Raw genomic sequence first — 13605 nt, forward strand, 5'->3', positions numbered from 1 at the left:
AGAGAGAGAGAGAGAGAGAGAGAGAGAGAGAGAGAGAGAGAGAGAGAGAGAGCATGCATGCATGTTTCAATGCCTGAATAACAGGAAATCTAACTTCCCTGCACCCCTTTATGCACCTTTTGCTAAAACACATTTTGTATTGAGAAGGGTACTGAAGTATGTACTGTATGTAGGCCTACACATACAACATTGACAATCAATGCAGATAAAGCAGTTGCAGTTTTTTTTATATTAATTCAAGTTTAGTGTGTATAAGTATATGATACACGAGTGTGACTATTCAGCTTTCAATGTGATAGGATGCTACATGACAATTCAGTAACAAATGTAAGGGGCAGGTAGATAATACTGGTAATAGACAATACAGTACAAGAAATAACAAAGTATGAGGGGATAACTCCTGTAAGAAGCCCAACCACAAAAAATATAAACACACAGTTGTCTGTAAACTTGATTCTCCATTCATAATAGTGCCTCTTATTTGGTCCCCAACAATACCAGTGTAAGGAGCACTGAGTCCATCATTGTATCACACAACGATCGTTGGCTTGATCTGCCCGTGGCTCATCCTCTGAAGTAGGGGCTTTCTTCCCTGCTTGGCAGCGAGACGTTTCTCTGTCCAAAATGTTCTGGAGGATGTCTTTGCCCTCGCTAGGTGGAAGATTGAAGAAAAAGTACTGTGGTGCCATTTGAATAAACCTAGCAGAAGAGGGAAGGGAGGGTTGCTGGTAAATACAAACTGACAGTATTTCACAAGCAGAATCAGTGAGAGAGCATTAAAAGGTAGGGTAAGTGATATGTTTTGGTTAAAACAAAAAGTATTTTGTTAAAAGGTTAAAGCACTATATTGTGATAGTAATCATTGCTATAGAGTGTTTGTTCAGTAACAGGGGGGGCTCCCCGTCTCTCCAGCTCTTTAATAAACAGAAAATACATTTTTTGGTCGGTGACAATATTTCAGCCAATCAGAAGAGAGTACCCATTTATCAGCTTAATTTTTATAGTGTTCCAGTTCCCATTTTGTCAGCTCATTTCTTAGTATCATCACTTCCAATTTCACTTGTTTAATCTGTATCCTGACTGAGTTCTCTATCCATTGGATAAAATTGGAAATTAAACTGAAACTGAAACGAAAATGCATTTTCTGTTTTATAAAGAGCTGGAGAGACAAGGAGACTCCTGTTACTGATCAGACACTCTATAGAAATGAGTACTATCAGAATATAGAGCTATTTAACACTTATTTTAACCAAAGAAAATCACTTACCCTACCCATTAAGACCCGCAATAAAAAAATATTAGCTAACACTAAAATCTGAAATGCCACCGATCCTTTCCCGGATTTAACTCATTCTGAGGACAGATACATTTGGCGCATATTTATGTTTGCAAGATTAGCTCTGGATTCACAGACACACAGACATACATAGATGGGCGAAAGCGGAGATTAAAAAAAAAAAGGATGTAAATTGCATAAACAATTTTAAGCAATTTTAAGCATTTAAAAAATCCATTACAAATTAAAGCCAAACTGTTCCAATTGTTTGCTGGTTTGGAATGGCACTCAGTCTTTAGTTGGGAAAGAAGACATCTGCTCCTGGCACCATTTTGAGTGTAAACGACTTTAAAAAGCCATGCGTGTAACCTGCAGTAAGATGGTGTGACAAAGCTAGCAGTGATTTCTCAGACATTAACACACTCCTCCTCCATTAACAACAGGTTTACTGCCAAAGGGGAGAATTCTCCCCTTTTCAGTCAATGGTGTTAATCGCCAAAGGGGAGAATGCTCCCCTTTTTTTTATGTTTTATTTATTTTGTTTTTGAATTTCTAAAATGTTTCTCTAATTTTTGGGTATTCATTTATTTTTGTTATTCACAACGAATTAGGAGATATAAAAAAAAATAAAAAAAAACCCATTCACTTCAATGTTAAAAATTAAACGGACAAGTAATTCACATTCTTTCTATAAAAAATGATATAAAATGCTGGCAGTGGGTGAGTACATTATGAATAAACCCTGGCAGACAATGTGTTTAAGCCATAACACCACTCTCTCTGAGATCTATGCAATCCTTAATCCCTAATGCAGCTATTGTACCCGGGTTTAGCATCTGCACCAGTGGGAAAGGTAATGTGTCTGCTTAACCACTGAATCCTGATTTACACTTTGTCGTATGACTGTGTCGCGTATCTACGAGGTCACAACACATTGTGATGCTATGTGTTGTGAGCTTATAGATTCGAAAAAAAAACAGGCAAGGCCACTAGTGAGAGAGAGTGGATGGGACTGAGCGGTGAAAGCACACACACACTGCATGAACTGTGTGTGAGATCACAGAATTACACCGGTCGGATGATTGCACCAGGACGACCGTGATTTAACCTGGAACTGTGTCATTTTTAGATTTGAGCTAAAAAGCATTATTTTACACTTTGGGCTATTCAAAATTAGCAGATATACAAGCTCATAGCGCGGCACCGAGTGCCGCGCTACGAGCTTGTAGATCTGCTATTTTTGAAAAATCGTGAAAATGTGTGCAAATCTTCTGAAAATATATATTTTTTATAACATTTCTAACTAAAATCTTTGCTTCTGGGGGTCCCTGGAACAACATATTTTGCTGGGGGTCCTTGGCAAAATACATATAATTTTGGGGGTCCTTGACGTGAAAAAGATTGAGCACCGCTGATATGGAAACATACGTTTTTCAGAAAACTGTTGAGATTTAGGAGACATGTAGAATCGGCTTCAGGTCTCAATGGGTTAAATAGGTCACGAGTGACCATTAAACCATACAAATTTATGTGACCAAAATTTAGTGACCATAAAAATGGTCTCAGGTCTCAATGGGTTAAATAGGCAAAAAAAAAAGAACTGCATGGCAAAATCTCAGATTTCAGCTGAGACTACAGGGTCTGTAACAAATATGCACTACTGCATTAATTCTACCTTAACAGGCGGCTCTAGTTCGCTGTAGTGTCCCGACTCCCAGGTGGTTAGTTATAAGAGTATTCACAGAGTCCTGCACCCCGGGTGCAGGAAGTGTGTTTATTGTGTTATGTCATTATTATTTGAATATGGGAATGTGTTTAGGGATTATGTTGTGGGATGTATGTGTAGTGTTGTGTTCATTTGATGATTTATGTTGTTGACTTATGTGTTTTGGTGTAACACCATGACTGTGATATCTATCTATTCTGATCACCCCGTAATGAATGGCCCGTAATTGAGTCAATGTTGATTAAAGATTATTTACACAGTTTAGACAGTAAGTCATGGATGTTTGAACTTAATTTGTAAATCAGTCTTTTTTCCAGGGACTTCTTTTCCAAAGGCCCAGACTGCCAAAGACGACTTTTTTGTTTTCAGTGGTTTTCCACCAGATGGCGCTGTTCTCTAACACACAAGTGACCATTTTCATCCTCAAGTCACACAGATCCAGGAGATTACATGATCGAAAAATCTCCACCACCATTAACTTCCTGCGTATTTGGGGCTGTATCTTTTTTTTTTTTAATTATCCCTGCATTTTTGACGAGACATACTATATTCAGCGGCCTGTAACAAGCAAACGAGGGGTCGCGCTAACTTTTTTTTCTTCTCGCGGAAGCACAGTGAAACCCTCCGTGTTTAGCAACCGTCGGGGGATTGATCATACTGGATATTAATATTCTGTGACTACTTGAAAAGGTAAGGAAAATCTAAAATCGCTGGCAGTGGGCGATTTATTTATTCATTTACAGTGAAAGAGTTAAAAGGCATTAAAACACAACTATAACATAACTTCAATTGTAATGTCTGCAAGTACATATTCATACCGGTATGTTTTGAGAAAGCTGATACTTACTCCTCCGGTGATATGTGGGAAACAGTGCGGAGACAATTGTCCTCTGAGAAGGAATATTCGTGGAAGAGCACCCACTCTGGCAAGCCCAGTTTGGGCATCTTGGTGCCGTAGCCTGACAGAGAGTGTATCTGAGCCAGGTGCTTGTGGGTCAGAATCAAGTAGTTCCCAGATCCATCAACATCCCGTGCTACCTAAAAAGGAACCATACACATGCATACAGACATGGCTCTCAGCATAAGAAATAGATTTAGATATACTATCAAAATGACTTTTCCTTTTCATACTGAAAGTGTGGAAATACTGTATGTGATCTATAACTGCACATTGTAAAAGGCCCATTAAAATGTATTGGATAAATCCTTTTTTTCCCCACATTGATAAAAAATCTTTCTGAGATGAAGTCAGTTTTTAAAGCGTGGCACAGAGGGGGCCACCTGTTTAGATCAGCATTGGTCTGTATGAATGTACGTATATGTCCTCTAAGTCAGTGGTTCTCAAACTTTTTCATGTCAAGGACCCCCAAATTGACACTTATTAGCCAGCGGACCCCCATTTGTAAAGATAATCCAGGGACCCCCATAAGAGAAGATTTTTACGTCTCTAGCAGTGATTCTCAACCATTTTAACTTCAAGGACCCCCCCAGTTTGACATGCATTAGGCTACGGACCCCCATTTAATGGCATTTCTATCTCTGGGACCCCAATTCATATTGTAAAATCAATGTTAATTTAACTCTGAGAAGTGTACAAATGGAACCAAATGGACCCGTTAGGGTCCATTTGGTTCCATTTGTACACTCTCAGAGTTACAGACCCATAAGGGTCCATTTGGTTCCTATCCATCATTTAGCTGGGGACCCCCTGGAACCCCCTCAAGTACCCCTGGGGGTCCCCGGACCCCACTTTGAGAACCAATGCTCTAAGTAGACCAGATCTGTATGTTCAAACAAAAGTAGACCAACCTACCAATCACATTCCAGCTGATGCTACCACGCCAATCACAGCTTGCCTCATGATGCTAAGCTCACATTAGCACATCATTGGTGCTTTGTTCATGAATTGCACACCTAGTTAACGTGCTATCCATAGCTACAGATTGCACAGGGAAGCCACACTGTTATTAGATCCAGTCTTGTTGTTACAACAGGCAGGTACACTGCAAAATGCTGTGTGTTAGTTTAACGCAATAATACATACGATTTATATAGCACTTTTCTAGGTACTCAAAGTCGCTAGAGTCAGAGATCTTAGGTCCATTTATACACCCAGGATTTTACAGTGTGGACATACAATTACACAAGATATGTTCATGTTTTGAAGATATGTTTTTGTACTGCAGATTTAGTGTAGCACGGCATTTTTTGAATGGTTTTAACATTGGACGACAGTACCATTTTGTACCAGAATGCACCAGATGAGAACATATACTAGGTATCACAGAGCCATGTTATCCAACATCACTGTACCTGCATGAAGAAACCTGCCAGCAGGGCTTTCTTAATGTTGAGTGTGTTGGACCTGGAACCGAAGGCGGGTGTAGAGATGGGCAGCTCGATCCTCCGCAGAATATCGGTGAGCTCGGTGCGGAGGGCGTCGGCCGTCAGCAGGGAAGAGTGTTCCAGGTAATAGTCCTGACACCACTTCTCCGCGGTGCAGCCTGGAGAGAGGAAGGCATAAGACTCAATCTACACAATATACCAGCTCTGTGCCTTGTGGTTAGAGTGTCCGCCCCTGAGACTGGGAGGTGGGGGCTCGATTCCCTGGCCGGGTCATACCAAAGACTATAAAAATGGGACCCAATGCCTCCTTGCTTGGCACTCAGTATCAAGGATCGGATTGGGGGTAGTCCCAGCTGTGACACGCTAGCGTCATGTCCAGGGGGTGTACTTGTATATCAAGCCGCCTTACGCTACAGTGTTTCTGTAGGCTCCTGCCTTATAGGCCATATGGCTCTGCAAGGCTTACTTACTTACACCCTATTGGAAAGACACTCTTTGGAGTCGAATTAAAACTGAGGATTTTACTGTGTACCTCTATTGTAATTATCAAGACATTATTTTACAAAATCACACTTTACTGTGTCAAGCAGTGGTGGTCTTTAGATGATGTCTTCATGATGATGGCAGCTCTATCTGATCACCGGTCACTACACATTATCTGGGTGAGCCGTCTCAACTCACATGGCTCCTGCTGACTCTGCTTGAAGGCCATGTAGATGTTGATGAGAGTGAAATGGTCGCCTTCAGGGTGCTGGAACTTCATATGGCACTGGGCTGCTTCCAGCCTCCGCTCTGCTGAGGGAGTGATGAAGCAACTGGGTGCTGAGGGAGTGACAAAGTGAAAGAGGATGGTTGATGTAGGGCTGCAACTAACATTTATTTTCTCTACCAGGCCAAAAAAGGCAGGGCGGAGATTATGCTTTCGACCCTGTGTGTATCATTCTGCGGTTAATCCGTGGGTAATCTTGCAAACCACTAGACCGATCAGTGACACATGTCTTGGGCACAAGAAATTATTTTTCATACCTACGATGAATGACAACTGTTATGTTGTCAACAAACAGAAGTGAATGCTTGTGTTTGGTGAAGATTAGAAATGTTTTAATCTTACATCAATTATTCAATTAACCTGTCCATGGCTTAAATCAATTATTTAATTAATTGTTTCACTCCTAGTTTGAATTCATGGTAAAGTTGTGCTCTGAACAAGAGGGAAGTAATTCCTGATGTGAGGCGAAGTAAACAATATGTATCCATGTGTAAGGACATCTGGTGAACAAATACAATAATAACAATAATAAAGATCTCACTGAGTTCAGCACTTAACCACTTTCAACCTGCATTATTTTGGGTATGTCTTTATTATTGTCAAAAGGTGTAAAGAATTAATCAAAAAAGTGTGAAAGCTCAAGCTTTCAAGCTCACAATGCTTTGCAATGTGACTTGTTGTAAGCTTATAGATCAGCTGTTTTTGCTATTCGGTGTACGACCAAGTACTGTATATATGGCTTAAGTGGTTAGTTTACCTGTTAGCATGGCAGCGATGATGACCACCTCACTGACGCAGTCAAACTCGCAGGAAGCAAGCAAGGTCTTGGCCATCTGGGGCTCTAGGGGGAGCTCGGACATGATGATGCCCATCTCAGACAGGTTGCCGTCATCGTCCAGAGCTGCCAGGTAATCCAACTCCTCCAGAGCTTGCATCAGGCTCTCTGGGTCTGGGTGGGTCATGACAGGTCAGGAGAAGTCAGGCATAACAGAAAGAAAAAGCTTGTTTGCCTTACCGTAAAGACGTCAAGAAATGGTATTTTGAGAGTATTTCGTTTCTGTATTGTGATGTATTTTCTGGTGAAACAGGAGCTGTTCGCATCTCAGGCAGTCACAGTGGAGGCCAGGTTGCAGACACTGGCTGTATGCACGTCTTTAACCCAGCTATGAGCACTTACTTTGGGCATTGGCGAGTACCATGACCCGCATGGATGTCACGTCGACACACCAAGTAAAGGAAATACAAACAAGGCTGTGCTGAATCATGTTTCTGTTACTGCTTTTCCAGAGCCAAGAATATCCAGGACATACTGGTACATGCCATTGCTGACTTTGATTCATTGATTGAATACTTTATTAGTCTATGTAAACAGCACGTGTTACAGTCACACATTAAGGCTAAAAGGATAACAAAAACAAATCCTATTGTGGTCCTATGTGGTCCTATGACACACAACGAACATCCACCCACCAGAGACATCTGGCCAGGTGAAAAACTAATTTCAGTTAATCTTTTAAGCCTCCTATTATTAATGCTGAGCACTCATAGGTTACCCAAGACTTTGGGTAAAACGATGTCTTCAGCAAATAAATTTAAGGGCTGCCCTTTCAGAGTGGACAATATCTGGAAGACCTGCACATTTTCACACTATCTAAATGGCTGATTTCAAACCTTTCTCATTTGTTTTAAATGAGAAATGCACTGGGACAAAATATGTTTGCTTTACAATCCTGTACGTACACTTTGTGTACATGGCAAAATGGCAGATATAGGAATTACTCTGTGACATTTGCTCTAGAAAAGAATGGCGTTCTGGTGGGTGTGCTGCACTCCCAATCACTAAAAAGGCAGCCAGGGATTAGGATTTTATAATCCTCAACATCTGCCATGCATATCAAATGAAGGGTCTCTGATGGTTAAGCTTTCCTCGTATAAACAAGCATGTATTCTAAGAGCATCAGAGGCAAAAGAGAGAATTGAAAAACAAAATCAATCATCTCATGCACACACACACACACACACACACACACACACACACACACACACACACACACACACACACACACACACACACACACACACACACACACACACACACACACACACACACACACACACACACACACACACACACACACACACACACACACACACACACACAGCAATTTGGCAAAACTTTAATCATCTGATTAGTGTTTTTCTGTTTACTGCTACTGTTTGTGTGTTGTGGGTAAAATCTTTGGGAAAAGATCCCAGCACACAGAAGCAGGTCAGCCCTCAAACTTTGTGCTTTGCAGAACAGAGCCTGTCAGTTCCACTGTGACACGGCTCACTGCCCTCCAATAGAACAGTCCCAGTCTGTACCGTCCTAACCAGACGTCCCTACTAACTGAACCCTGCTCCCTGAGTTAGGCAACTGTCGCATTACAGGATGCATGACATTTTGGGATTCACATAGTCTTCACAAAAATACTAAACATGTGTTTATTAGCATGCATATTAGCATCCCAGGTATCATACATAGATGATAGCTGGAATATTTTCAATAAAAAAACAGTGAGGGAACTACAACATTTCCACATATTAAGTTTGAATGATAAAGTAATGGATGGCTACATTTTGACAAAGAAAACTAGGCTCTTACACAGATGTTTTTCTTCTCTTCAGTGTTTTAGAGCTACTATTGCAACTCACAGGGTTAACCTTGAGAAACATGAAAGTTCTTGGACAGTTTTCTGTCACAATATCTTTCTTACCCGGTCTGTCAATGAAGTCACATTGGCCCAGTCCAGCAATCTCCATCCTCTTCAGGAGAAGCACAGTGGCAGTAATGTCAGACTCCATGATGTATGGCCGCGTTTCGTTGGGAAGCGGTCTGTCTTCTGGGTAGAGACAGAAACACTTGCCTACAGGAAGGAATTACGTCCAAGATACAACAGGTTGACATTAGCAATTAGAGATTTGAATCACCAGACTTGCCACTGTGTCAGTTAAGTTAAGTCACCTGTTGTGCCAACCAGTTGTTTCCGACACTTGGCTTGGCCTTTGCTGATTGACTGAATGATGGCTGAGTTTGCTCTGATCCTGGGATTGTACACCTGCAACAGCATAACAGAATGTTTGCCTTTCTTGGTGAGAAGTGGTATTTCATAACACATTTCAAATGCATTAGAGTGAATGCAGCTGTATCCAATTCATAGTTAATTACATTCTTTCACAGTACTACACAAATTAATCTCTCTTGCGAAATGTGAACAATATTCAAAAACAAGTAGATTTCCTCTTGGTGGACTCTTACAAGAGAAGCAATAAGACCGATTTACACTTAGTTGTGTGCTGGAGTCGTGTGCCGAAAATAGCCCATTGACAAGCTCACTGTGAGCTTGTAGATCTGTTTTTGGACTTGACACCACGCACAGCAATGTATCAATCAAGCTATACAGGTATGCTTCCATGAGACTAGGCCATGAGCAAACACTGAAGAGTAATGGAATCCTGCACACTGCTTTTGTTTGTAACATCTGGATATTAATGCAACAATTCAGTCACAGACCTTTGTCAGGCATAGACACACACACACACACACACACACACACACACACACACACACACACACACACACACACACACACACACACACACACACACACACACACTAATTACAATTACATACATATCTTTTCTGGAGGCCCGCATCAATGACAAAGCGTATTGAGTCAGCAGCCCAGAAGAAGTCTTCATTTGGACTGGAGGTGAGGAACACTCTCATGCTTCTGGCCTTCCCTAGCTCCTCCCCCAAGACTGGAAGACTCCCAGCCCGGCCAGGATGAACTGGGATGGGCAGGAGCTCTCCAAGAGCGGCAGGTAGGCTGGACCCCTCATGACGAAGAATGTCACAGGCCAGATCTATCTCCTTTCATGGGGTAACAGAGAGAGAGAGTGTGTGTTAAAGGAGATAAATACCTCTAAAGTGTCTAGCACACATTCTCAGACCGTTGACTAGGGAATGACATTATAAGCAAACAGTGGTTCAGAGAACAGTCTTTAAACGACTGGAACAAAGTCAAGTAGCTCTGAATCTTAACACAGTTCACTCTGAGATAAAAACAGGACTATTTTAGCATTTAATCGGCTTATGTTTTGCCACTATAATTCAGCACTCCTCTTTACCTGTGCTGTGACCAGAAACACCACCACATCCCCTTCCTCCTGGGAACGGTGAATCTCCAACACCAAGCGCAGAGCCGAGCAGAAGTAGTCCTTACTGTGAACGCCACTGTACACCACCTCCCCCGCACCCGGCCCCTCCAGCTGGATCTGGCGGTCCGACGAGGCAGAGGCCGAGCCACCGCAGTGGGACAGCAGTTTGGGGCCGGGATGGGTGGCAGAAAGGAGGACCACGCGGAGCTCTGGCCTCTGCAGGGCGATGTCCTTGAGCAGGCCCAGGAGCACGTCGGTGGCGACGGTCCTCTGGTGAGCCTGGTCCACCACTACCACACCGTAGCGCTCCAGCAGGGGGTCCGACATCATCTCCCTCAGCAGCATGTCGTCGGTGCAGTACCTGGAGGGTAGGCGTTTGGAGGGGAGCGGGTGATTACTGATTTTTAGAGGAAGTGAGTGACATAGCAGCAGGTAATTGTTTGCCAATACTGTATGTGGCAAACATGTTGAGGTCCAACAAGCACGCAAACCGCAGCATGTACAAAAGCCTGTCTACGGACACACAGATACAGTAAGAGATGCTCACTTTTTTATTTCAAGTATTCTAGTATTAATATCTGGTCAGAAGTACATCATTTTTTACATTGTGTGGCTTAAGGGACAAGGTTTATTAACTTGTTTTTGAGTGCACAGTATCTTGTGCAAGGCAAATTAATTAAGCATACCTCAGGGTGCTGAGTCTGTAGTCTTCAGCTTTATCCTGATTAGAGTGAATTACTCTGATAATTAGTGTGGTCGCTGGACTCTTTAGGCCTTGAGATTTTATTTGCGCCCCCTCTCCTCATTGTGTTGTGTGTCTTTGTTCCACAGCTGACTTATGTGGGAGTGTGACATATGGACAGACTGCAGGGCTGGGCAGCTGTGCAGGAGCCCCTGAAAGAGGCCCCTCAAGTCTTTTGTTCACCTTTCTCTTAAGGGGAAGAAAGCGGGGGGGAATCAACTGTGTAGTGAGCCTTCACAATATTGTGTATTTGAAAGAGTGCAACAAGAGGGAGAGAAACAATTTGGATGAATTTGTACAGTGCGTGCACATGCATGCAAGTACCATAGTATATAGTACACTGTTTCCCACTGGCATCACCTTTTTGTTTATTTGTTTCCTACATAAAAATATATATATATTTCAAACGATTTTCGGAAATGTAAAAAAAAAAAAAAAAAATAGATGTTGGATGAAATAATGGTTCAACATTATTTCATAAGTAAATAAAAATAGCAGATCTACGAGCTCACAACGCATCACGTCGCAACGCATTGTGAGCTTGCAGATCTGCTATTTTCACTAGTGTGGGTCCCGGGGAGACATAACATTTCTCTTTCGGGTCTCAAGCTAAAACGTTTGGGAACCACTGGTATTTCCAGACCTTAGGACTGTGTCGTTACAACAGCATGTTTCCAGGGGGATGCTGTAGCCTACTTCATGGCCAATGTTAACATCCATCTCGTCAGCCACTCGCAGGGCAAGGTCCACCGTCTGCTGCCCGTGGGTCTGGGTACACACCACCATGCCATGCTGGTACTGGACAGACAGGCAGAACTCGGCACACCACTGTGGGATCTGCATCAAACGTTTGAAATAAATTAATTACAGCTTAATAATAATACATTTATCAGACATAGCTTAACGTAACGTATCCTACATTACCCAAAAGGTTCAGCTGCAGACCTAAAAATATTATGTGCAATAAGGTACGAACTCCTATTGGCCTAATGTTAAATGTTTAATATGAATTTGCCCATACATTACGTTGTATAGGCCAGTGGTTCTCAAAGTGTGGTCCGGGGAGCCACAGGGGGTCCCCAGCAAAATGTGTTAATCCTAGCCAGCATCAAAATCAGATAAGTCACTTTAACCCTACATCAGATCTTTGAAAATAGTCGATCTACAAGCTCAATAAGCTTGTAGACCTGCTATTTAAAAAATAACATGTTTGAAAAATGTGGAAACATTTTTAAATACATATTTTAACAACAAACATCTTGTATGGGGGTCGTTGGCACAAAATCTTTTCAAATGTGGGTCCACGGCCAGATACATATTAATTCTGAGTCCTTTACAGGCTTTACATGAAACATTAGGATTGGTATAGGCATAGCTACTCACCTGAGAACTTCTCCCAGTTTTGGCAGAGCCAACGACAGTGACAAACTGTCCGTTGATTAAAGTGTCCATGAACTCACACTTGGCTGTCCAAACTGGCAATTCTTTCCTTTCCTTCAGCAATTTGTAAAACCTCGAGGAATAAGGCAGGCCGTCAAATTGATTAAGTTCCAAAACGTCATCATATTCAGCGTCCCCTGTGGCTTCAGTGTCTGAATCTAATTTCTCCTCATAGAACTCTTCGTCAGACACAGTATTCATGTCCTGTGCCATCGCCAGGATTCTGTTCCAGCCAGGGAACTGATAAACACACCGGGATATTGTGCTAATCCACCAAAACAAACTAAAGGTTGTTCATGCCGCCTTCAGTGGAGTGCTGAGAGGCACATGGTGATCACTCCTGCAAATAAAGCCAAATGAAAAGCGCCCAAGGCGGCCAGCCCAGTGCGGTCATGTGTCTACTAATCCCATAGTGTCCAGACAAGTGCGTTTAAACAGATGACACACGCACTGATGGAATGAGAACACCATAAGCGCTGGTTGTAAAAGTAATGAATCAAACACAACAGCAGAATGTTGTTGTGAAATAATGGATAAAACAAATGAGGCTATTTTCATTTTGCTTGTTTGTGAAACCATGTTTTTTTTTTTTTAAGATACATACTCATACATGCAATTGCCTGATTAGGACACTCGATGGCAGTGTTATTTCACCTATAATGTATCCTCTATTACTTTAGAATCCTCTATTTTATTTTAAATGTAATAAAAAAAGAAAAATGCCTATAATGACATGCTCAAAAATAGGGACACCAGGGTTTAGGTGTTTAAGAACACAGAGATTTGCAGGCAATCATTTAGGTTTTTAGTAGTTAAGCGTGTTTCTCAACCTGATGTTTTGCGGGTGAACTAGACATTATTATAGTGATGTTATGTAGCATAACACAGGCACCATGGGGTTGGGGTTACACACGAATACCTGACTGGAGCATGGATGACTGGCTCTCCCCTTGGCTGCTGAATGAGGCCAACTTGGCTTACATGCATGACCTGGCATGGCTGCGAGGTGAGATTAGCCAACACTGACATTAGGTGTTTATAAAGATTCATTGATACATTTCTGGCCACCCTAACATATCACACTTAATAAATACATAAAACATTTT

At 42.0% G+C, this 13605-nt stretch overlaps 1 protein-coding gene across 1 annotated transcript; it reads right to left on the reverse strand.

Annotated features, from left to right (window-relative positions):
• Positions 1–521: 521 nt before the first annotated feature.
• Positions 522–12712, reverse strand: LOC311058633 (putative pre-mRNA-splicing factor ATP-dependent RNA helicase DHX32; the record flags this gene model as incomplete). The annotated part of the gene is made up of 11 exons (XM_084076097.1): positions 522–699; positions 3850–4040; positions 5316–5506; positions 6030–6170; positions 6875–7066; positions 8874–9023; positions 9122–9215; positions 9791–10030; positions 10288–10678; positions 11703–11896; positions 12443–12712. 11 exons carry the CDS (start codon positions 12710–12712, stop codon positions 522–524), a joined length of 2232 nt encoding a protein of 743 aa, XP_083932223.1.
• Between the last annotated feature and the right edge of the window lie 893 nt (positions 12713–13605).

The sequence above is a fragment of the Gymnoscopelus microlampas genome, assembly GCF_963454915.1.
Source record: "Gymnoscopelus microlampas genome assembly, chromosome: 13".
Taxonomy (NCBI): domain Eukaryota; kingdom Metazoa; phylum Chordata; class Actinopteri; order Myctophiformes; family Myctophidae; genus Gymnoscopelus; species Gymnoscopelus microlampas.